General features: G+C 42.6%; 1 protein-coding gene and 1 long non-coding RNA gene across 3 annotated transcripts in view; one reads left to right on the top strand and one right to left on the bottom strand.

Annotated features, from left to right (window-relative positions):
- Nucleotides 1-3207: 3207 nt before the first annotated feature.
- On the bottom strand, nt 3208-8835 carry LOC116738273. Its single transcript, XR_004344010.1, has 2 exons — nt 8469-8835; nt 3208-3470 (listed from the first exon to the last, which is right to left on the bottom strand). It is a non-coding gene; the product is annotated as an uncharacterized LOC116738273 (long non-coding RNA).
- Nucleotides 3477-26053, top strand: part of ACMSD (aminocarboxymuconate semialdehyde decarboxylase) — a 55279-nt gene continuing 32702 nt past the window's right edge. The window contains exons 1-4 of one of the 2 annotated variants that reach the window (XM_030327659.1): nt 3477-3535; nt 10128-10172; nt 19268-19364; nt 24576-24625. In XM_030327659.1, the coding sequence (XP_030183519.1) occupies nt 3479-3535; nt 10128-10172; nt 19268-19364; nt 24576-24625 (249 nt within the window). In that variant the 5' untranslated portion in view covers nt 3477-3478. Of the gene's footprint in view, nt 3536-10127; nt 10173-19267; nt 19365-24575; nt 24626-26053 lie in introns of those variants that run through there. The other variant, XM_030327660.1, reaches the window with a different exon arrangement.

The raw sequence follows: 26053 nt of genomic DNA on the forward strand, positions 1-26053 counted from the left end.
TTTTTGGTTCTTGGATCTGTTGGCTCATCAGTTCTGGAAAATTCTCAGCTATTATCTCTTGTGTTATCTCTCCTCCTGTGGGAAATCAAGTAGACATGTCCTGGGTTAGGAGATTATAGGGAATGCATTGCAAAAACAGCAGAAAACAGCCTCTGGTCTTGCCGAAAACAGAGGCCATGCTTTGCTTATCTAGTTAATGTATTTCCAGGTGGCACTCACTTCGCTTAACTAGTAATATATATCTACGTGTTAGGTCCTGCCTATACTCATAAATTCCTTAGGCCATGTTATCACATGGAATATTTTATCCTGTCTTAACTTGTTTTTCTGCACATTTTCTATACGTTCTTACTGGCACGTAGCCCACCATTGTATTGCTCATTGTTTCCCTAAAGGTATGCTCAATAAATACGGGAGCTTGTGACTAGCTTGGGAAGACTTCCCTTAGCCCCTCTTTCACCTCTCTTGATTTGCATCGAGTCCTTTCTGCCATTCTCAGCCTTGTTGGACAAAGCCAAAAGCCAAACCCACATCCTCCAACGTCTCTCTCCTCTCTTTTAGCACTTTTGTCAGACTCCTTTTAGACTTTCTTACTCTATCCTTTGTACTCTGTGATATTCTTAAATATGCTCAGTCCCCTCATGTCTCTGCACAAGTCTCTCTTCCCGTTCATTAATTCTCCATTCAATTATGTCTATTTTGCTGTTTAATCCACCCATTGAGTTTTTTACTGAAATTATTATGTTTTAATTTACAGAAGTTTTATTTTGTCCCTTTTTTAATGTTTATTTATGTATTTATTTTGAGAGAGAGAGAGAGAGAGCAGGAGCAGGGGAGGGACAGAGAGAGGGAGAGAGGGAGAGAGAGAATCCCAAGCAGGCTCTGCACTGGCAGCACAGAGCCTGATGTGGGGCTTGAACCCACAAACCATGAGATCATGACCTGAGCCGAAATCAAGAGTCAGAGTAACTGACTGAACCACAAGGTGTCCCTATTTTGTCCGTTTTCAAATTTGGTCAATCATTTGATAGTCTCTCATTTTTTTAAAAACATTTCATATACAATAAACATATCCTATGCTTAACAATTCCAATATATATGTCCTTGGAGGCTTAAATCTATTATTTATTATTTCTGTGGACATTCCCTTACGGTGGCTTTTTTCCTCACATGTATAGAATTTTATACTATGAGCCAGTATATTCTTGGCCTTATTCTGTGGCAATACTGAAGGGACTAAGTTGATATGCTCTCCTTCATGAAAGATCTTCATTTTCTCTTTCTGGGCATGAGTAGAAATAGAGTAGTCAAGGATTACCAACCTGGTACCACTTTAATTAAAACCTTCAGGGGTGCCTTGGTTGAGCACCCAACTCTTGATTTTGGCTCAGGTCATGATCTCATAGTTTGTGAGCTTAAGCCCTGCATCAGGCTCTGCACTGACAGCCCAGAGCCTGCTCAGGATTCTCCCTCTCCCTCTCCCTCTGCCTCTCCCTGGTTTATGCTTTTGCTCTCTCACTCTCTCTCAAGATGAATAAACATAAAAAATAAAAATAAAAATAAACCTTCAGTACCTGTGTTTGGATAATACTTCTCAAAGAAATTATCAAAGAAAACTGTTATTCTCTTCTTTTTCTTCCTTTTTTTCTCATCATGGAAATAGATGTCCTTACAGACTCCCTTTGTTGACCAGTGGATTTTTTACTTCTAGTATATTTATTTGCTAGGGGTCTAGCCCCTTCAAGAATTCTAGTTTAATCAAGGGGTCTCAGTTTTGTACAACTCATGGTATAATATCCTATTAATCTGTGGTATATTTATCCTCAAAGTTCTAGAACTCTGACTCTACACTTCCAGGGTTCAAGTTCTGTCTCTATCACTTATGGTGTGACCATGGACAAGTTACCTAACTTCTCTGTGCTTCAGTTTCCTCTTCTATAAAATGGATATTGATAATAGTTCCTCTTTCATAGGACTGTTACAAGGAATAAATGAACTGATATGAGTAAAATGCTTGGAACAGTGCCTGAGCCATAGTGCTCAAAAAGTGCTTCCTTTGGGTATTAGCATGTGCCTCCAGGTTGATTTAAGGTTCACTTACTCAGTTTTAGCTCATTGAACTTTTTAAAAATGATCTTGAGGATTCCTGTATTTTTTTTTCAAACTGAGCAGCACTGAAAAGAATGTTTGTTATAATTTATCCAGAATCTAGTTTAACTTGTTATAATTTACCCAGATTCTAGTTGAAAAGAGTATTTGTTACAGTTTATCTGGAATCTAGTTGAATAGCCTAGTAGGAAGGCCATGACTTAGTCCCTGTGCTGTGGAGACTGAAATGAAGGGAGCATCCCAAAGGAGTTTCAAGGCTGTGCCAGGGACCCCAGGTCCCTGAATATTTCGAGCTTTCCAGGAATAGGAAAGGTTAACATAGAATAACAAAGGGCTGCTTTGTTCTAGGTTCTCTTTAGAGGCATGACCATGAGCCCCACTTTCTGTTCCAGTGGAAACCCTCTCCCAACTGCTTTGACAACTCCCAGGGGAATTGCTACTTCGTTCTTTCCCCTGTACTTAGGCAGCATACAATCATCTATTACAACATGTGCATTATTTTACCTCATTCAACCTTATATCCTTAGCACATAGCAGTTCTCAATAAATGTTAAATGCATGCGTGAACATATGAAAGAAAAAGACAATGGAAGAAATAACATGTATGAAGGATGGGCTTTTTCTCTGATTTAACAGTAAAGGTAGAGACATCTGGCTGGCTCAGTCAGAACAGCATGCGACTCTTGCAATCTTGAGTTCAAGCCCCACATTAGGTGTAGAGATTACTTAAACAAATAAAACTTTTAAAAATAATAATAAAAAGGTAAAAGTAAAGGTGAAACTTCACCCACAACTTTTCAACATGCTAAATCTTCATGAACAAGCCAATTGATCAATATTGTTTAAAGACATAAAGGTAAATAGCTGAACAAAAAGCAAAAGCATTAAAATTGGTTGCTTCTGAGAAATGAAACCAATGAAAAGTGAGTCAGTGATCTATTGTTTTTTAAAAACCCTCTGTACTATTTGATTTTTAACCATGCCCTATTTTATTTTTTACTATGTATATCTTGAAAACAATTGAAATATTTAAAAACAAGTATTAGCCAACTTTGGACCTGTTGGAAAAAAAAGCATCCAGCAGTACATTTGACCTTATGAGGTTTAGTACAGTCCTTTATTTTATTTTTAAATTTAGTACCCAGAGTCCCGATTACCAAAGAGTTGATGACTCAAAGACAAGTTGACAAATAAACAGAATTCTGAACTTTAATAGGGCAGCTCCAGTGGACCTAGACAGAGCCAAGTAGGCCTACTGACTGGTGCCAGAAGGGGCAACGTAAATCAATTAACTCCATGGTTTTTATGGAGATCTCTTGATACCGAAACTTCTTTCTTCTTTACGTGCTTCTCCTCTGATCCTGTGGAGATGAAAATTGACATCCATAGTCATATTCTACCAAAAGAATGGCCAGATCTAAAAAAGGTAATGGTGGTTAATTTACTGAATTATTTCTGGAACTTTTCCAGGGTTTCTTACTGCTTCTACTACAGATCTATCTCTTCTTTGGGGAATTAGATGTTAAGTTTCTCTGCTCTAGGAGTGATGTAAACTTATTTGCTATCTCTGATTTCTTAGTTTTTAAAAATGACTTTTACATTTGTTTTGAAAGAACACTGATCAAAGAAATAAGTGCCTTCTCAAAATCCCCTTTTCCCCTCAAATGAAGCATTCTTTAAAATTTCTGGCCAATTTAAGTCAGGCAGTTTTACTTCCATTTAAATCACATATTCAGCTGCTTGGAAGATACGTGCCAACTACAGAATTTAAAGTTACAGTTTCAAGTAAAAGACTATTAAAAAATGGAATGTGATAGGCTTCCAGGACTTCTAAAACACATCTCCTTTCCAAAATGTTTAAAATAAGTTTTAGAAGCACCAAGACATAGCTTTGTGGAATTTTTTTTTAAAGTCTATTTTAGGACACTGTCTGAAACCTTTCCTTTTGATGTTCTTTAAGCTGTAAATCCTTGTTATGAACTAGAGAGTAGGAACATCAAAAAAACCCTAGAGAAAATGACATGAAGCCTTTGTACAATGAGTGTCTCTTTCTCTGTATTTCTCAAAAGAGGGAAATTTCCTTTTGTCATTAAGAACTTTTGAATGAATACTAAAAGAAGGAGGTGGAAACATGAAAGAAATTTACAATTGCCTTGAGTTTTATTCAGGCTAAGTATCAGGTTTTATTCAATCTTCAGCCTTCTCTAGTATTTTCATGCCACTGATAATGTTTCATCTTTTTTGTCCCAAGTGGAGGAAAATGAATTAACCCAAACTCTAATTAAAATATGGTTTATTGTGCAAGCGAGTGAAACTATTTTTTTCTCCTAGTTGTCTCCTGGGAGAATGTTAATCTTATTTCTTCGTCCTTTGGCATTTTAAGTAAGATAGATGGTAGACATTTTAGACTGAAAAATACAAATGATGCTGAACCATCTTTGAAAGGGTTTTCTGCTATAGCAGGTAGTGAAAACTAACTGCACCAACTGACCCTCCAGAAGGGGTCTAAGTGCCTACTTGGGAACTTGCTACTCTGAATGCTACTGTCCTCATCATGTTTTATTAAAGTGTAAACACCACTTCATCAAGATTAGTGATGAAGACCCATAGCAGCCTTAACAGGTACTTCTTCTTTGCTGAAGGGGGAAAACTTCCTACCGAGTATCCTGTGCCACAATTCCACCTCCTGTTATCTGCCTCCCACCTGGAAGCCTGCCTCCAGTTTGAGCAAAGAAGTTCTCACCAAAAGCTGATAATTTCTAGGTGCCCTCACCTAATGCAGGGCCCTAAAGGCAATGTTAAATCTGCTTAGGAAGCTGAAAGATACAGAGCTCAGGGAGGCTATAACCATAAATATGTGCCCTGGAGACTTCCCAAGCACACTTGCTGCTGGCTCTTTTTCCCCCTTCTCCTTCTTAACGTCTACCTGTCCCCTCAAAAGAGGGGAGGGGCATTTGTCCCAATAAACCAGGCTAGTAGTCTCACATGCTGTAAGCAGATAACTGATACACTTAATAACATTGATGACATAATGATAGTAATAATAACCATTATACTCTTATACTTCCAGGGAGCAATATATATATTTGATTCAAATAAAATTATGTGAATTGCAGATAAAATTTATATTATTAACCTCACTGGACCAATCAGGTAACTGAGACTCAGAAATGAGCCTAGAATCCCAGAGCTATATGGAACCATGGTGGTCCCTCTTTCCCCCAGTGCCTTTCTCGACACCAGACTGTTCCCCAGTTCCCCACACTCAATAAACCCATGGAGGGCCTTGTCAAAGGGTCATTGGAACCTGACTTCAACCCACAAGTCAAGCAAGTGTATCTGACATGTGATAGAAGTTTTCATTTGATTGCAGGTAGGCCAGTGATGAAATAACCAGCAGAAAACAGTTCTATGCTTTCAAACTGGGAGGAGTGAGATAAATAAATAGACATGTAAATAGTGCTAGTATCCTTCTCCCTCTCTCCCAGTCTATATTGTCACAGTAAAGTGAGTATTAAAGTGATGTTAGGCAAGAGCACAATTTCCTTGGTATTCAGGCAGTTCAATAATTACAGTAGATTTTCCTTTGTCTTCAAATTGTTTCTTAATGGGTAAAATATTATTTCAATACATCAGTCTCTGATCTTTTCTCATCACGTTTTCAAACTTCCCAATAAAAGAATGAAAAGAAGCCAGTACTAGTTTTATTTTAGAAGATGAAGCCTCTTTGGAAGAACTAGTATCTGTTTTCCAACTTGCCTTTCCTCATTAAACATTAATGGACACACCTCAATAACCTTGGCCTCTTACTCCAGTGAAGAAACAGAAAAGCAGAATCAACATTCCTGGATTGATAATTAACTAATGATTACAAAGGATTAGGATTTGAGAAATGTTTCCATTTTCACTTGCTAATGATGACTTTACTCAGACTTACAGTTAAGATCCTTAGGGGGCAAAATCTATCTGAGGTGGAAAGAGCATATTCAGGAGGTTCTTGATTGTTTCTGATGAATCAAGAGACCCACTCTCTGCTGTCATAAACAGGAGGATGGTGGACCAAGGAACCATGGTGAATGTTGTTTCAGGTTGATCCACAATGAGATTATTCACAGCAACAACGATGATGATAAGGTCATGGCTTTCTCCTTCAGCAAGACTTTATGGACCACCTACTATGTGCCCAATAGTAGGATTTGCAAAGATTCTCCTAGTTTTTTTTTTTTTAATTTTTTTTTCCAACGTTTATTTATTTTTGGGACAGAGAGAGACAGAGCATGAACGGCGGAGCGGCAGAGAGAGAGGGAGACACAGAATCGAAAGCAGGCTCCAGGCTCTGAGCCATCAGCCCAGAGCCTGACGCGGGGCTCGAACTCACGGACCGCGAGATCGTGACCTGGCTGAAGTCGGACGCTTAACCGACTGCGCCACCCAGGCGCCCCAAGATTCTCCTAGTTTTAAATGGGGTCAAAAGTTCTGGCCTTTACTTTAAAAAAATTATATACTTACATCTTTTTTTTCATTAGCAATGATTTAATTACACTTGATCATTGTAAGGTTATAGGAGTCAAAATCCCAGACATAGCCTGACTCTCAAACAACCCCTCTGAGGAAATAGATACCTGTTTTTATCACACAGGAGGTTCCTTATTCACCTCATGGAAGTATGAGGTCCCCAAGACAGTAAAAATTCCATTCAGTTCATCCACCTCTGATTCATACAAACCAATTTCAGAAACACATCTTTTGTATATAGAACTGAATTCCCTTGAATTTTTTAGTTTGGTCTTTTATTGTCATGCCCTTAAATGCCTATGGGATACTGGTCATTGTCAGTCAAACATTTTCAGACAGTAAATGCTTCTAGGCATATGCTCTCATCACAACTCTCAAGGTCATAAATTTCAGACCCCAAGCTTGGTTCAACCTAGGATGACAGCTGTGGAACTATGTAGAGCCTGGACTTGGAGCAGCTGCCCTAAATAGGTTAGGCCTTTGCAGGGGGCTTAGGAGAAGCACAGAGTATTCAAATTTTGTGCTTTCCAAGAAAGGGGAAGGAGGAACACAGGGTGACACACCTAAGGATAAAATAGACTGTCACCACTATGCTACCCCCAGTGCTGTCCATCTGCCACCCCCACCACCGCCAAGCTCACCAGCACAACCATCACCACTACCACCTCACAACCTCTCCCATTGCCAATACCGCCACTGCCATCCCTACAAACGCCACAACCATCGCCATCACCACCTTTGTCACCACCTCTTCCACCTCCAGCACCACCAATGCCACTGTCACCACCATCATGATCACTGTTTGCATTGATGAGGCCCTTTCTATAAGCAGGGTCTGGAGTCAATAGCTTTCTATGAATTTTATCTTAATGAATTCCCATAAAACCCTATGTCACAGCTACAGCTATCAGCCTCATTTTACACATAAGGAAACAGTGACTTTGAGATGCTAAGTTACCCCAACAAAGCCAATGATAATAGAAGTGGTTTGTCACGTGTGACAAGATCCCTTTGTTCTGCCTCCCTCTGCCTTTCTGTTCTTCCTCCAATCGAATACTTTAGCCTGCTAGCTTACGGGTTAAAGTTCCTTAGCAAATTAACAAAATGTAAGAAAAAGACTGAGGAAAGAGGGAACAGAGAAGGAAAGAAGAAAAGGAAAGAAGGAAATAAGAAAACAAAACTTTTCTTCTACAGTAAAGTAAAATTTCAATGGCAAATTTTAATTTGAGAGAAAGTTTGTTTACTCTAAAATGTAACTGGTTGAGGCTTTATTCCACCCCCTCCTCCAATATACATCTCTCAGCAGCTTTAGCCAGGAGAAGACAATGGGGGAAGCACTATGGTATCAAATGCATGAAAGGAGGAGAGTGGGGTGGAGGGGTGCAGGCAAAGGAGAAACTGGGTATGGAGGAGAAGCTAAGGCCCCTGGTGAATAGTTTCTTCTGCATGCCCACCCTACTACTCCAGGTCCCCTATTGTCACTTAGGAAGGAGGCAGGTAGACTTTCAGAGCTAATATGATTATTTGGAGTTAGAACTCAAGAACAGACCTTATGCCAAGGTAGAATAAAGCTGGTACAGAATTGACCAAATCTTAAATCTGACTGGCAGTCCCTGGTCACAGACACAGAGACATACAAACACCCTTGTGCTGTAGGGGCAGACCTCCCCTCTCAGTCTGGAGGTGAGAGGGCTGCTAGGAAGAGGACCTGCCAAGACCTGACTCCCTGAAGACAACTTCCCTGTAGCATGGCATAAGAACCAACCACTGTTATCTGGTCTCATCCAACTACAACAAGCAAGAAGTTGAGCTAATGTTCAAGTTCCCTACCCATAACTACTGACCAGAGTGTTGATGAGCTTCTCACACCATTGTTTCTGGCCCAATACCTTCTCTTCCTCCATCAAGAGGCACTCATCTGAAGCATGGAAATACAGAACATTGGAAGTTACTCTCCAATATGATCCCAGACTATCTTTTCAACCTCCCTCCTTAGACACCACCTAACCCAAGTTGTGCTTTTCCCGACTCCCAAAGACCTTGTGTGTTACTCAACCACAGCAGGTCTCACACACCATTACCCTTTAATACTTGCCAGCCCAGCCCCACATGTTCAAGCCTGTGTTCCACACAGGCTGGAAGTGTCCTTTTATTTTCTCTGCCCTAGTAAGGCTGGTTAAGTGTGGGGGTTCCTTGAGGGTTTGAAGAATGAATGAACAAAATGAGATTTTATTTATTTGTTTGTTTTAGAATAGGGGATTTTTAAAAGTTTATTCATTTATTTTGAGAGAGAGAAAGAGAGAGAGCACAAGTGGGAGGGGGCAGAGAGAAAGGGAGAGAGAGAATCCCAAGCAGACTCCACACTATCAGCACAGAGCCCGATGCGGGGTTCAAACCCATCAACTGCCGAGATCATGACCTGAGCTGAAATCAAGAGTTCAACCAACTGAGCCACCCAGGCATTCCATGAACAAGTATCTTTTAAGGTTAATCCTCATGTATTTATTTTTTAATTTTTTAAAAATGTTTATATTTGAGAGACAGAGAGAGAGAGAGAGGGAGAGAGAGAGAGAGAGTGTGTGCAAGCAGGGGAGGGGCAGAGAGAGAAGGAGCCTGAAGCAGGCTCCAGGCTCTGAGATGTCAGCACAGAGCCTGACGCAGGGCTCAAACCCAGGAACCTCGAGATCATGACTGGAGCCTAAGTTGGACACTCAACTGACTGAAGCACCCAGGTGCCCTGATGTTAATCCTCATTTAAAAACTGCAACCTAGGGGCACCTGGGTGGCTCAGTCGGTTAAGCGTCCGACTTCAGCTCAGGTCACGATCTCGCGGTCCGTGAGTTTGAGCCCCGCATCGGGCTCTGGGCTGATGGCTCAGAGCCTGGAGCCTGCTTCCGATTCTGTGTCTCCCTCTCTCTCTGCCCCTCCCCCATTTATGCTCTGTCTCTCTCTGTCTCAAAAATAAATAAAACGTTAAAAAAAATAAATAAATAAATAAAAACTGCAACCTAGGGGCGCCTGGGTGGCTCAGTCGGTTGAGCCTCCGACTTCGGCTCAGGTCATGATTTCACAGTCCATGAGTTTCAGCCTCTCCTCAGGCTCTGTGCTGATGGCTCAGAGCCTGGAGCCTGTTTTAGATTCTGTGTCTCCCTCTCTCTCTGACCCTCCCCTGTTCATGCTCTGTCTCTCTCTGTCTCAAAAATAAATAAACGTTAAAAAAAATTTTTTTTAAATAAAAAATAAAAAAAAATAAAAACTGCAACCTAGATAAAACTAGCATTTCTATGATACACAATTTTCTTCCTGAATAAATATATTTGAGGGAAAAAAGTAAATTGACTTAAATATCAATATCGAAAAAGTGATACATGGGTGTCAGGGCAGAAAATGGGAAGGTCATAACCTGAAAGATTGGAGCTCAGGACCCTCTGCCACAGGGATACCCCTTTATTGCAGTCATCCTTATTTTGTTCCTCCAGCCTGACTGTGCTTCTCCTCCACAGAGATTCGGCTATGGAGGCTGGGTGCAGCTCCAACATCACAGCAAGGTGAGTTTCTCCAAAGTGTGTATGTACCTTGGACCAGGGACATCCTGAGCCTGAGATGTTCTTGCAGGCAGGCCTCCATGGAGCTCAACTCAGGTCCTCTTACTGACTTTGTAGTAGGCAAGGGAGCAGCACTGGGTTTCTCAAAATGACTAGGAAAAATGAGGGTGAATTCAAAGAGCAGGATTTAGGAAACTAAAATTGCAATTTGAGAAGCCATTAAGAAATCTTTTTTTTTTTTCCTTTCTTTTTTTTTTTCCCTCCGCCCTAGAATCAATTTTAGCATTTATTGCTCTGCCTCAAGGAAGAGAGGTGGGCTCCTTCCATAGGTTATTACATTATATTAAGGCCAACCAAATAAATGGCACAGTTTAAGTTTGAGCACAAGCTGGAGAAATTAAACACCGGAGACAAGGAAGAGAAAAAGCCATCGCTATTAAGGGTTGAGTTTGGTAAGAGGAAAAGCAAGAGGAGGAAGGGCTGGGGCAAAGCATTCTGCAAATAACGAGGCCCACCTAAAAGTGAGCTGAAGTCTAGCCCTGCACACAGGTCAGGACTGACTTCACTTTCAGAGGCATCTTCTGCTCTGGTGGAGCTCAGAGGGAACATTCCTGAGCTTCCCGCTAGACATAGACAGGCCCTGGGAGCAGGCCCTGGAGGAATTGTGGTCTGGGAGGACGCAGTTACCATGTGCAGAGGTAACTTGGGAGGAATGTAAATTTGGGTGTCTCACCCCAGATCTACCAACTCAGGGACTCTGAGGGTCAGGATGGCAATCCGTGTTTTGACAAGCCTCTGGGGATTCTGAGAACCACTGGCTTAGACATTCATTCACTTACTCACTGATTTATATTGACTCCTATTTTGTGTTAGGCCCACCAGTCTAGACACCAGGAATATGCTGGTGAACCAGTCTGAGACACTTGCTGCCCTCATGGTGCTCAAATTCTAGGGGATGACAAATATGATCACTACAGAGAATGGAATGAAAAACAGTGCTGTGGTTGCGAGTGACTGGGGAAGATTCACTGGGCTGGCTGCTCAGGGAGCCAGCTAAGACTTAGAAGACAGGAAGGAAAAGCCTGGGCAAGTGTCCCTGGATGAGGAATAGCAGTTGCAAAGCCCACCAAATGAGAAAGAGCTGTGTTCAAGGAACAGAAAGGAAGGGAATATGGCTGAAATGTAGTGAAAGAGGGAGACGATAGAAAATGAGATTGGTGAGGTAGGCAGGGGCCAGGTCATGGAGGGACGCTGGGGACATGCTGCAGAGTCTGGATTTATTCTCAATGCACAGATGCTCTGGAGGGTCTTAATGGCTTAAAAAGACCACCTTGATGGCTCTGTGGAAAATGAACAGAGACAGGCAGAGTTTAGGGAGCCAAGGGGTGTGAAGAAGCCAGAAAGGTGGGCAGAAGCCTCATCAGACGGGGTCTTGAAGAACAGGTGTAGGCCTTTGTACTTGATCCTGAAGGCAGTGGAGAATAAAGAGTTTTGAACATCAGAATCTCTGGGGTGGCTCGTTTTCACCTTCATTAAAGAATGCCCACTAAGTGCTGGTTTAGACACTGTGCTACACTCCTTCCATTAAAAGTGCTAGTTCTACCCCAGGAGCTGATGATCTCAGCTGGCCTCAAATCTGCCTAAGGAAGAGAACAGTCTGGGTGGAGCTGATTACGAGACTACTGAGAAGCCCCAAATGCAGGACTGGGAAGTCTGTGATTGGTTTTGAAGTCCAGTTTGTAACCTTGGTACTGCATTTGAATGACTTTCATTTCATTTTGTTTTTATGTCAAGAGATTCATAAACAGGGGTGCCTGGGTGGCTCAGTCGGTTGAGTGTCTGACTTCGGCTCAGGTCATTATCTTGCGGCCTGTGAGTTCGAGCCCCGCATCAGGCTCTGTGCTGACAGCTCAGAGCCTGGAGCCTGTTTCGGATTCTATGCCTCCCTCTTTCTCTGCCCCTCCCCCGCTCATGCTCTGTCTCTCTCTCTCTCTCTCTCTCAGTCAAAACTAAATAAAACATTAAAAAATTTAAAAAAAAGAGAGATTCATAAACAGTAAATCTCCTAAAGAAAACAGGAACGAAAACATTTCATATCTACCACCTACATATTTCCAGCAAAATTGGATACAATTAAATAGAACAAACAGTAACACTCTTCTTCCCTCTCAAAAACAAATCAAAACACAACAGAACCGGATCTGTATTTTTCATAATTATAGTGGTCAGGGATTATAGTCACTGGAAAAACAACTTGCAAATGTAAATAAATATGGAAATTAGGCTAAGCAATGAGAAAATCCAGTATTTGGTAGTTGAAATTTCTTTCTGTTCTCCCACATTCTTTTGAACAAATATTTTGTAGCCCCCATGACTGATTTACCTCGGAGACTCTTGTCCTCTGAAAAATCTTTCCAAAACATTTCTCTGATCTTCCCCATGTGTTTGTCTTCTTAACCTTTGGTTTTTCATTGCTTTTGGAATGAATCGAGCTTTGTTCACAACGGAAACACACCATTTGTCATTTGGCTATTTATAAAAGTATAGGTAGCAAGTCAGTTTGTATGGCCTCCTTTCAGAGCCGGTGGGGGGAGAACACCTGGGGGCATTTCAGAGGGTAGGCATGGGGTCCTTTACAAATCCTTGGGTCAGAAGCATCAAGAACATCCACTGAGTGCTTTTCAGGCCCTTGGGAATACAATACAGACATGCATGCACATGCACATACACACATACACATTATTTCTATCTGTTTAGCATTTTCACACATACTATTCTGCGTGATCTCATTAGGTTCCTGCTCTCAAGATTATTTCCCCCATAAAGAAAAACCTGGAGCACCTCTGTGGTTCAGTCAGTTGAGTGACTTTGGCTCAGGTTGTGATCTTGTGGTTCTTGATTTTGAGCCCCACATTGGGCTCTGCTGTCAGTACAGAGCCCACTTCAGATCCTGTCTCTCAGTCTCTCTGCCCCTCCCCTGCCCATGCTCTATTTCAAAATAAATAAACATTAAAAAGAAAGAAAGAAAGAAAGAAAGAAAGAAAGAAAGAAAGAAAGAAAGAAAGAAAGACCTACCCAGTTTTTCACCTGGGTCCCAAGCTCAGGACCTTCCATCCCTATAGAGTTGAGATGCATTCATCCTCCTGCTGTGGATGTGTTCTCCATTCTGGAAGCTCCCAGAACCCCATGCTATTGGGATTCTTTGGAGGCTTTCTCATGTAGACATGTTCAATTATTAACTCCATTTCTAGAAGTGGTGGAGGACTGGAAATTCTAAGCTTCTCATCATGGCTTGGTCTTTCTGAGGACCAGCTGCCATCCAGGAGCCATCCAGGAGTCTACTCAGAGTCACATCAATAGAACAAAAGATGCTCCTGGTGCTCTACCACTTAGGAATTTATGAGGGTTTTAGCAGCCCTAAGTCTGGGGTTCAAAGACCAAATGTTAAAGTAAGAGATGCTCCTAGGGTTCTTATTACTTAAGAAATTACAAGGGTTTCGGGAGCTTTGTGCCAGGAACCAGGGGCAGAGACCAATAAATATTTTTTCTATTATCTCTCATTCCGTCACTGGGGAGCCAGGAAGCCACTCAAGTGGATAAAGAACACACAGCTCACCCTGCTTCAGATTCTGTCTCCCTCTCTCTGTCTCTGTCCCTCCCCAGCTCATGCTCTCTCTCTCTCTCTCTCTCTGTCTCAAGAATAAAAAAATAAACTTAAACACACACATACACACACACTTTTCAACTTTTTTTTTTTTATTTTTTTTTATTTTTGGGACAGAGAGAGACAGAGCATGAACGGGGGAGGGGCAGAGAGAGAGGGAGACACAGAATCGAAACAGGCTCCAGGCTCTGAGCCATCAGCCCAGAGCCTGACGCGGGGCTCGAACTCACGGACCGCGAGATCGTGACCTGGCTGAAGTCGGACGCTTAACCGACTGCGCCACCCAGGCGCCCCCATACACACACACTTTTAATGACACATGCAGTAACGGTCATTTGAATACCAGACATATTGAAACTTATTTGTGGATAGTATTAGAATTAGAATGTGAAGAGCGCCTGAGTGACTCAAGCAGTCAAGAGCCTGACTTTGGCTCAGGTCACAAGTTTCTTGAGTTCGAGCCCCACGTTGAGCTCTGTGCTGACAGCCTGGTGTCTCCCTCTCTCTCTCTTTCAAAAATAAATAAGCATTTTTTTAATTAAAAAAAAAGAATTAGAATGTGAAAACCAGAAGTGTCACAGATTAGGGTCCCTGGAAATCAGACTCTGAGACAGAAATTAGCATGCAGGAGGCTTATCAGGAAGTGTCGGACAATGGACACCAGTGGGAAGTGAAGAGAACAAAGCAGGATAGAACAGAAGGCAATGTTGAGCTGTGATGTTTCAATGGAGCCTCAGCCAACCCTACCTGGAGCTCTAAAGCTAACCTTCAGAACTGTCCCAAGTTGGGGGTGCAGGAGGACAAAGAGAGGGGCCTTTATAACTCTGTGTCAACCAGTCATTGGAAGTGGGCTGCCCTGGAAATGAAGCAGGACCTGGAGGGAGGGAGGTGACTCTTCTCAACTGAGGCAGTCTTCCTATCTCCCCATAGGGGCTGATAGCCCAGAGCTGTCGGCAACACTCCCAGAAGCTGGGAGAAAAGGTCTTTTATTCCTGCAGGAGGATTGGAGCAGCATATTACACCATCCTGGGAAGAGACCTTACACATCACTTACTCTAAACTCTTATTTTATAGTTAGTATCTGAGGTTCTGGGAGGTTAAGTGTTTACACATAGGATCCTGGTCTCCTGACTTCTTCAATACCATGATTTCTATTATGTCATGGTGTTCTGGCTTTAAAAATATTAGAGGTATATTTGAAATGGTTTTTCTGGGTGGCAATCGTTGGTTGGGAAGCTTTTAAAAAAAGAACTTGGTTTTCCTTAGAGAGTTTAGAAAAATGAAATTTGTTTGTGGGTTGAGTAAATTAGAGCAGCTTACTCCAATTATTTGGTTATTAGTTTAGTTTAAGATCTTGGTTGACACTGATGTTAACGTTAAAAACATAACCCAAGAGACTCCTCTGTCCTACCCCCAGCACCAAGTGCTGCCCTCTGAGGCACATTTGCAGCCCTGAAAAGACACTGGGTCCCCAAATGTAAAGTGAGAGGGATCAAGAATTGATTCTTAACAATGGCTGTCAGGTCCCAAAATTCTGGCTGAAGAAACAATGAGAATTGGGAGCCTATTATGGGACACAGCCGCTTCTCTGTGGTAACTTGACAGAAAGAGTTCTACTGACAGTTACTGTCATTCATTAGCCTTACCATGGATCCAACAGGAAGGATGTGGAGAGAGAGGTTTAGTGAGTCTGATTCTCCTGCCATGCAATGAGTACAATCCCCTCAAAAGATCAGAATGTTTAGGAAATGATAGTAACTAACCTTTGCCTACTAGATAGCCCCCAATTACCAATATCAGTGTGGTGGTGTGGAAAATGGCTCCATAAACTTGGGTCTTATCCCCGCCCTAAACCAACTTAGTGTATGACTTTGGACAAGTCACTGCATCCATAAGATGCAAGAGTTGAACTAAATGACTCATTTCTTCTTTAATGTGCTCTTCTTTGTCTGAAACCAAAACTTACTCATCTATCTCCCAGAAAAACCCAACTTCCTCCCTTGCCATTGATAATATATGGTAAAATTTGGTCCAAAATGATTGAGCATATTCTCTGACCTGGTGCTAAATTCTTTACAAACATTCTACTATTGGGACACCTGGGTGGCTCAGTCAATTAAGGCTCAGGTTGTGATCTCACAGTTCATGAGTTTGAGCTCCGCATTGGGTTCTCTGCTGTCAGCACAGAGACTGCTTCAGATCCTCTGTCTCCTCTGTCTTTGCCCCTCACCCGCACACACACTCTCTCTCTTTCTCTCAAAACTAAATAAACATTAAAAAAAATTTTTTAAACATTCTATTACTGAATCTCCTGTTTCACTCAGTGTTCTAAGATGCAAACAAAAGAACACACTCTAGCTTGCTTAAGTGGAAAGGCAGCTCACAGACCTCCTGGGAGGACAAAAGATCAATCCATGAGGCTGTGCTAACATGCACAATGTCCAATCATACCTGGGGGGGGGGGGGCTGCATCAGCAAAGATGCAAGTGCTGCCTCTTCTAGCCAGAGACAGGAACCTCACACTCAGGCTGAGACTGGAGACCAAAGTGCTACCATTTCTGCTCTAGACACGTCTGATACCTCAGACAGCACCCATACCAGAAGGTGGCTTTTACACGCATGTTAGTACCCTCACTACAAGGGAGGCTGGGAAAGTGAAGTCGGGAATCTCCCTCATAAACTTCCCTTACACACAGAAGTGTTCCAAGGATGCTGGGTGGCCACAAGCATGACAAATATAATCATCTACATTTTGCAGATAGAAAAAGTGAGGCTTCAGCCCAGAAATTCCCTAACTTGGCCAATTCTACTGTAGTAAGTATTTTCATGAAATTTAAACCCAGGTTTGTCAGAATACATGCTCTTCAGCACTCTGCTATTCTGATTATTTTATGGTGTTTAAGCTTCCCTACTTAGGAGTAAAAGAAACATAAAGCCTCTAATTTGGCAAATAAAAGTTTATTTCTTGATTTTTTCTTTTACTGTCATTCCTCTTCCCTCCCTTCTTCACCAAATGGAAAGACATGTGTTCCTATATTCTCTTCATGCAATCAGTATCATTCAAGATTCTTGGTGGCAAATAACAAAAACCAACAATGGTTAGTTTAAGCAGAAAAGGAATTAGTTGCAAGTATTTTAAGCCCCTCAAAAATTACACATGCCTAGGGAACCACAATCATAAGATGTGCAGGTGATTGAAGCCACAGCCAATGCCAATGCCACAGCCAATGCCACACCACAGGACTAGCCTGGCTAGGGCACTGCTGCCTCCTAGCTGGACACTGGACACTGCTACTGGTACCACTGCCAATGGACACAGCATGTAGCCACTGCTGGCATCGCTGGGAGAATAAATTCACTGATCCTGTCTTTTTGCATCCCTTGATCTTGATTAAAACCCAAGCATTGACTGGTCAAGCTTGGGGCAAGGAGAGCAAGTATTGGAGCTTTGGGGCTTTATCAAAGGGAGTCTGGGACCTGCCTCCACCAAGACTCTCATAGGAGATTCCCCAATCTGGGAAGGTTGTTCAGATGCTGCCAAGGTCAGAAAAGGATGGGAACTGAAATCAATCCTGATGTCCAGAGACTCAAGTCTGCTGAGTTGTAGACATCTGTCTCAGTTACACAAGTCACTTGCTTGCTGACCTTTTCCATAGCCATCAGAAATGAAAACATAGGGTCGCCTCGGTGCCTCAGTCGGATAAGTGTCTGTCTTTGGCTCAGATCATGATCTCACAGCTCATGAGTTCAAGCCCTACATCAGGTTCTGTGCTGACAGCTCAGAGCCTGGAACCTATTTCAGATTCTGTGTCTCCCTCTCTCTCTCGGTCCCTCCCTGTTCACTCTCTGTCTCTCTCTCTCTGTCTCAAAAATAAATATACATTAAAAAAATTTTTTACAAAGAAATGAAACATGAATCTGAGGTCTTACTTTTGCATGCCAAATATGAATGGTCTGCCACACGTGAAGGTAAAAAGTAGCTGGCTTTCTCCATGTAGGAGGCAGGGAAGGTCTTATCCATGGAATAGAAAGATGGAGAAGGAAGCTGTGGCAAGGCCTGTGTGCAACTCATGATCAAGCCAAGAGGACGAGCAGAAGGGCAGAGGACTCCACCAAGCAGAGCACAAGGCCTTTGATCACCACATACCCACTAGGCCAAATCGTATAGGGCCAAAGGCAAGTCTGAGCCCCTGAAGCACCACAGAGGTAGTGTGCCCTCAAAGCAGGGGAATATCAGGGGATAGTCTAGTCCCTAATTAGCCATACATCATGAATAGCAAATACTTACAATAACCAACACTTAACATGTGTCAGATACTCCACTTATATGGATTACCTTATATGGTAATCCTTATATGGATTACCCATTCCATGCTTACAACATCCCTTCAAGGTAAGTAACATTATTATTCCTATTTTAAAGATGAGAAAACTGAGTCTCAGAGGTGTTTTTTTAACTTGCTCAAGGCTACACAGTAAGTGGTAGAATGGCGATTTGTACCTGATCACTCTGATATCAAAGACCTGGATAAGACCTTTCCCTTTTCTCTAGGGATCACCAAATGGAAGTCCAATTTAGAGGATCCCTGCACTGAGTATTAAACATGGTGTATACAGGCAGACATGATGCCTGGTGGAAGCCAGCAGCTCAGCACCAAATTTCATACATGCTACTAAAGTGATTCACTTCATTGCCTGCCTCCTACTGCAGGTGTTGACATCAGTGAGACTTGCTCTGTTAGATAAATCATTTACTGTCACTATCCATCTGTTGCTCCTCTATAAAACAAAAAGGTTGGACTAGATGTCTATCTTAGAGGCCCTTTCCAAATCTAAAATGTTATGGATCTGGATTTTTCCAGACACTGGGCCATCCTCTCAGGTCTTGCAGCGAGCAGTTCAGATCAGCAAGGTGACCAGCCATCCTCAGTATGCAGCCCCAAAGGGCTATGGCCATGAACTTATTCTATGTCCAGCCACAGGCACTCACAGAGCACACCCCTTTGATTCAAAGTCAACATTAAAGCATGAGGATAAAAAGCTGAGGCCTGGGGCGCCTGGGTGGCGCAGTCGGTTAAGCGTCCGACTTCAGCCAGGTCACGATCTCGCGGTCCGGGAGTTCGAGCCCCGCGTCAGGCTCTGGGCTGATGGCTCAGAGCCTGGAGCCTGTTTCCCATTCTGTGTCTCCCTCTCTCTCTGCTCCTCCCCCGTTCATGCTCTGTCTCTCTCTGTCCCAAAAATAAATAAACGTTGAAAAAAAAAAAAAAAAAAAAAAAAAAAAAAAGCTGAGGCCTGTTAAATGAACAAACTTCTACTTCTTTGACGACTAAGTAAAAACCCCTAAAAACATTAGGGGAGAACCATGTTCCAAAGCATACAATGAAGAATAAGTAAGCTTAGGCCACCTTTTGCTGATGTGAGTTTTGTCTCCTAGGGGGAAGCAAAGATGCTGAAAGATGGGAGGGTCTTCAGAGTGGTCCAAGAGAACTGCTGGGATCCAGAAGTTCGTATTAGAGAAATGGACCAAACAGGTACTTACGACAAGAAATGCTACCAATGTTTGCATCTAATGTAAAAGGAATGTCTGTGTCTAAAATCTGTTGACCACCACTTTATGTGATTTGTGTGATAAACAGCTTCTGATTGCCTTGTTACCACAGGCCAGCCTATTACAGCTTTGCTGGGGGAGGGATGGGACCTTCCACTTACAATGTTTTTAGAGTGTGGATTTCAATTTCTTTTTATTAGGTATACCCTATTTTAAAGTAGAATGCTATGTCATCAAAAAAGATAAAAGTGGTATTTTATTACTTTAAACTTTTTAACTTCAAATGTCTTTACTTACTATAAAGTCAACTAAAACAGTAAAAATTAGAATTCACAGATTAAGGATGCCAATTGCTTGTTTAGTCAGATTTGGGAATCCATTTTCTTTCTATGGTTTGTCTCAGTGCACAGTACACAGAACATCCCCATTGACATATAAGGGGTGGGAAGGGTAATAGTTAAAAAGAAAGTTAATCATATAATCTCAGAATACTCTACAATGAAACTAATCCAGAACTCTGAAAGAGGAGAATTAGGAACATCTTGTTTCAAAGCTGAATCACTAACAATTTCTAAGAACTGCTTGGTTTTCCTTATCTTATATTTAAGATATACAGGATTTATAATTTAAAATTAGAATTAGAATTTAAAAGAATTTCAGGACCACCTGGGTGGCTCAGTCAGTTAAGTGTCCAACTCTTGATTTTGGATCAGCTCATGGTCTCACAGTTAGTGAGATCAGGCTGCATGTCAGGCTCTATGCTGACAGCATGGAGCCTGCTTAGGACTCTCTGTCTCTCCCTCTGTCTCTGCCCCTCCCCCACTCTCTCTCAGTCTCTCTCTCTCTCTCAAAATAAATAAACTTTAAAGAAAAAAGAATTTCAAAGACTATCTAAAATAAGGTATGGTGGCCACATTGTGCTTTCACTTATTACTACCTGGTTGACTGTGCCACCTGAGGAACATATGCTCCAAGAAGCTACACTGAGCCTTCTGGACATGCAAGAGCTGTGCCCATGTGCTATGACGGGGAACTCACCACTGCAACACCATCAGGCCTAAAATTTGACATTAGTAGTCTAGATTTAAAATGGAAAACAAATAATGCATATACACAAATGAAAGAGCAGTTTAGAATTAGCAGCTTCTTTATCAAAGACCAATTTATGAGATCTTCAAATATATACAGAGACAGCAGAAGATGTTTTATTCCAAAGTCTGCACAAAATGAGTAACCTGCCAGCCCCAAATGAGGAGGTAGTCTCTAGCATGTTAGAATTTGTTCTAGGATTGGGGCGCCTGGATGGGGTGCCTGGATGGAAGTTCAGCATCCAACTTCAGCTCAGGTCATGATCTCATGGCTTGTGAGTTCGAGCCCCGCACTGGGCTCTGTGCTGACAGCTCAGAGCTCAGAGCCTAGAGCCTGCCTCCAATTCTGTGTCCCTCTTTCATTCTGCCCCTCCCCTGCTCATGCTTTTAGGCACTCTCTCTCTCTTTCTCTTTCAGAAATAAACATTTAAAAAAAATTCTTTTTTTAAGAATTTGGTCTAGGGGCACCTGGGTGGCTCAGTCAGTTGGGCATCTGACTTCGGCTCAGGTCATGATCTCACGTGTGTTCGAGCCCCACGTCAGGCTTTGTGCTATCAATTCGGAGCCTGGAGCCTGCTTCGGATTCTGTGTCTCCCTCTCGCTCTGCCCCACCCCCACTCATGCTCTGTCTCTCTCTATCAAAAAATGAATAAACATTAAAAAAAATTTTTTTTTAAAGAATTTGGTCTAGGATACTTTTGGTCAGGTACTGCTTTACATATATTTTTGAAACAATTAAAAGTATATTTAAATGGCATTCAGGGGCACTTGGGTGACTCAGTTGGGTAAGCATCCAACTGTTGATTTTGGCTCAGGTCATGATCTCACAGGTTCGTGAGTTAGAGACCCACACTGGGCTCCAAGCTGACAGTGCAGAGCCTGCTTGGAATTCCTTCTCTCTCTCTCTCTCTCTCTCTCTCTCTCTCTCCCTGCCCCACCCCACACGCATATGCTCTCTCTCTCTCTCTCAAAATAAATAAATAAAGTTTAAAAAATAAAAAAAATAACTGGCATTCAAATTGAACATTGCAGAAAGTCTGAAGCATTTCTGTAGACTATTCCACAGAACACAAGAGTATATGCCACATGGGGTGGGAGGGGAGCAAGACAGAACAAGTTTCCCAGACCTAGAGCAAAGAGCAAGGTTTTGCTCTAAATGTGAAGCTTGAGGGGCCCCTGCATGAATCGGTTGGTTAAGTGTCTGACTTGGGCTCAGGTCATGATCTCGCGGTCCATGGGTTCGAGCCCCACATTGGGCTCTGTGCTGACAGCTCAGAACCTGGAGCCTGCTTCAGATTCTGTGTCTTCCTCTCTCTCTCTGCCCCTCCTGGCTTGTGCTCTATCTCCAAAAATAAATTTAAAATGTTAAAAAATAATTTAAATGTGAAGCTTGAGCAAGGACCCACCCTTTCAAAGAAAACTTAGTGGAAATGACACTCAGATAACTGGTGTCAGAACCACTGCCTATGACTGCAGTTTAGATGAAGTGTGCTTCCTTCAGTTTTTGTTTTGTGTTTAATTCCATGGCTATCCTTGAGAGAACCATTGTGACTAACCTTTGCTGAGCATTTACTTTGTGCTAGGCACAGCTCTCAGCACCTACCATGTATTAACTCAATTAACTCACTATAAATTAACTCACTATAACAACACTAGGAGATAGTATCTATTATTATGCCAATTTTATAGATGAAGAAACTGAGGGGCGGAGGTTAAGCAATTTGTCCGATATCACACAGCTTATAGAGAGCAGAAACAGGATTTGAACCCAGGCAGTCTGACCCAAAGGCTTAACAACTATATCCTACCACTTCCATGGAGGTAGGAAAATAAAATGATGAAGGCCCAGCATAGAAGATTCCAGAAATCCATGCCATCTTCACCGGGAGGGAAATGTAACTGGCAGCCGCTGGGTCTCTTCACTACAAGATCCAACACAGAGCTGAGAAAGACCAAAATAAGATATCAATGAGATGACATTTTTGTGTCTCCAAAGCCCTCAACTAGGTTGAATTCTTCCTGAAGCTGGTTCTGGAACCAACCCAGGAAGGTTAGAATTGGTGAGGGATGGAGTGGGAGCTCAGTCCTCTCTACATGAAGGAAGCTAAAAGTCCCAGAGAAGTCAGAGGGATATGAGCACATACCTGCTCACATTTAATCCTCCCTCACCAGTACCTATTATTACCTAAGGAATGCAAGGAGGTTAAGTAATTTGCTCAGGATCACACAGCTAGTAAATGGCAGAGCTAGGATTGTACCTAGGGCCGCTTCTCTCATTCCACCACAAAAGCTTTCCCCAAACCTCTCTCAGGATAAGGATCACCTGTGGTGCTTGCTAAAATTCTTTTTTGGGCCCCATCCACTGAATCAGAATGTCCAAAGGAGGGCCTAGGCACTTTTTTTTTATAACAACATCCCTTACCATTTTAATCAACAGGTAAATTTGGGGAATATCGTGCTATGTCATAGGGTCCAAGACCCCTGTTTTAAAACATATAAGCTCCAATTGGATTAGATTTGGTTTTTTTCCCTTTCAGCTCCCAGAGACCAAAGAATATGTATCCAAACCAACCAACTCACAAATTGTGCAATTTACCATGCTAACATGAGATCTATGACATGCAATGGCCACTGGGGTATAGGGAAAGAGCAACGCTGGACAGGAGCCTCATTCCACCACTTTTAAGCCATGTGACCTCACACCTAATCCACAAACTGTAGAAATGAAATAGAGCAATGTAAGCAAAAATATTCGGGTAAAACGTAAAGATTTTACAATTGAAAGGAGCTTATCTGTTTTCTACTAATCAATGAACGTAAATATTATCTTGTAACAATGTTTTGACAGTGCTCTCTAATCAAACACTGTCATCTCTAGTCCTCACTAAATAATGGTTTATTCTTTCATTCATTGGGTCTGGTCTACATGCCAGATACCTCTCTGGACACTAGAGATATAGACAGGCTCACGTGGTTTTTACCTTCAAGGAGGGGAAACCACAGAGTGAGCCACTAAACACAGTAGTGACAGACTGCATAGAAAAGGAAAGGAATGGAACAATGGGTGAGAGAGTGGCTGGAGTTGGGGAAGACCTCTCTGAGGAGCTGACATTTCAACAAAGAACTAAAGGTGAAAAGGAGCCTATCCTATGATGAGCCAAAACAAGAGCATTCCAGGCAGGTGGAACAGCAGGACAGTAAAGTGCTCCAAAGAACAGGCAGGAGGCCAACAAAGAGCAATGGGAGCCCTGGGAGAGACTGTGTGGGGTCTCCTACACCATGTTCAAGTCTAGATTTTACTCTAAGTGTGATGAAAAGTCCTTGGAAGCTTTAAGCAAGGAAGTGACTTGATCTGAGTTTTACCTCTTACTCTGATTTCCGAATAGAGAACAAATTGTACAAGAACAAGAATGAGGGTAGGAGACCAGTTTGGAGCTTCTGTAGTGGTCCACATATGCCTGTGGCTTGGACCAGGTAGTAGCAGGAAATGGGAAAGATGGGCAATGAAAGGAACTGGAGTAGAGCTAACAAGACTTGCTAGTGGGTTGGATGTGGGTAAGGCAGAAGGAGGAACCAGCTCGGTTGGGCAGCATCTCTCCTAATACCCCAGCTCCAGAAGCTTGAAGACAAGAGATTTTAGGCATCCTGGTTGCTGGATTCTGGGACCAAACCCAGAGACCCATTCTGGGCATTCCATTCCAGACAGTGGGACTCCACCCAGAGTCCCTTAGGAGATGAATTAAAAGGGAGGTGGCTAAGAAACTGTCACCCATGAACTCAAATGAAAAGCTCTGAAAGAATTAATGGAAAAATGACTTGCTTAAATAAAACTTCACAGGAAGGAGGGTAGAAATAGCTCTTGACAAATGGGGCAAATTAATTTTTTCTTGAATGATGTCATTTTTGTCCAGCCTTCATCCCTCCCCCTAGACTTGGGGCTGAGGGATAAGGGAGGCCTGTGGCAGAGAGCCTGAGAAAAGAGAGACAGGGAGGAACAGCAGGGGAGGGGAGATTGAGATGGAGACTTCCTGGGCCTGGGGAAATGCCGGAAGAGTGACTGGACTATTCATGTCATTGTCTTTGTCTTTCTTTGTGTCTGTGTCTAGGGGTGACCGTGCAAGCTCTTTCCACAGTTCCTGTCATGTTTAGTTACTGGGTAAGTGTGAACCTGAAATCATCTCCTTGGTGGATGGAAGCCCATGTCAGGCTCACAAGAGAGTAGACAGATACCTCAAGTCTTGACATCACCCCCCCACACACCAATTCTCCTTCTCTTTAGAGACCAGCAGTCACCCCCAGCTTCTCACACTGCAGTGTCGCTTCCCCAGCCTTTTTCCTAGTCATGTTCTTGCTCTAGACCCGCACGGTCCAGAATGGTAGCCAGGAGCCACGTGTCAGTAAGTGACTTACATTACATTTTCACTGAATGGGTCAGTTCTAGACTCAACCTTAATCCCATCAGAACTTGCCTGTCTCATGATTCATTCCTGCACTGCCTTAATGAGTAAATGACAAGCAAGTTTATTCTGAGACGACAATGATTACAGAGTGAGAGCGATAATAATGGCCTCATATGTTGCCTCTCCCAGGGAAACACACGGTTCAAAATGGGATTCCTGCAGTTGGATGCCTTTCCCCAAGTGATCAAGTCTCACATGCTGAGTTTCAGGCATGATCGCAAGCCTGTGGAAGGTCATTTTTGTACATAGCTGGGGGTGCACTAAGTATCCATTCAACCAAGTAAATATTCATTTGTGTTGTGATTTAAGGAGCAATGGAAATAGCACCTGCTCCCACATAGTTCCCCCCACCTGTGCTCATAGTCCAGCATTAGTGTTTTAGTCTTTACCCGTTCCTGTGATTAGACTCATTCTTTAAAATAAAAATGCCCTAAGATTTCAATACGGTCAAACTTATAAGATTGCATACCATTTTGACTGGACCACTGGAATTTCAAAAGAGTACCAAATTCCTGGCAGTGGGGTGGGATGAAGTTAAAAGGAAAGAGAACAATAAAGAAGGGAAAGTTAGGGGAACAGAAAGCCAACCATCTGCATTCAACATTTTGCTAAGGTAACTCTTGAGTGTCACCGCCAATGGGAAGGATGCAGAGGAACACAGACAGGGACAGGAGGGGGTCCCATGATGAGGTATGACAAGGAGGTGTGCTGCTGGTGGTGTGGGGCACTCACCAGGCCTTGCCTCCTGCCTGGAGGAGCTGTGGTGCTCTGTGTTCAGCCTTTCAGGCCCTTGTCTGAGCTGGGGTGGCGGGGGAGTGTGGCCCATCCTCATTCCATCTCTTCTACAGAATGACAGCAGGTCCAGTAACTGTGTCTATCTCTTCCAATGATAGCTTCAATTTTCTAATCAATCAGCAATATACTAGCAGTTTTCTTTGCATTTGCAGTGATCTGCTTCAGGGTCCCCTGCAGCCAGTGCCTATTTGAATGCGCCCCAGCTTGTTGAAGGGTAAAGCCATAGAGAATGACAAATGGTTCAGCCCAAGGGAGGTGTTGTTCAGAGCAAATATCTAAAGAAGTATAGGTTTTGAACATTATGGTTCTCCCTTACCTGTTTCTACCAG

Source organism: Lynx canadensis, chromosome C1 (genome assembly GCF_007474595.2).
Source record: "Lynx canadensis isolate LIC74 chromosome C1, mLynCan4.pri.v2, whole genome shotgun sequence".
NCBI lineage: Eukaryota > Metazoa > Chordata > Mammalia > Carnivora > Felidae > Lynx > Lynx canadensis.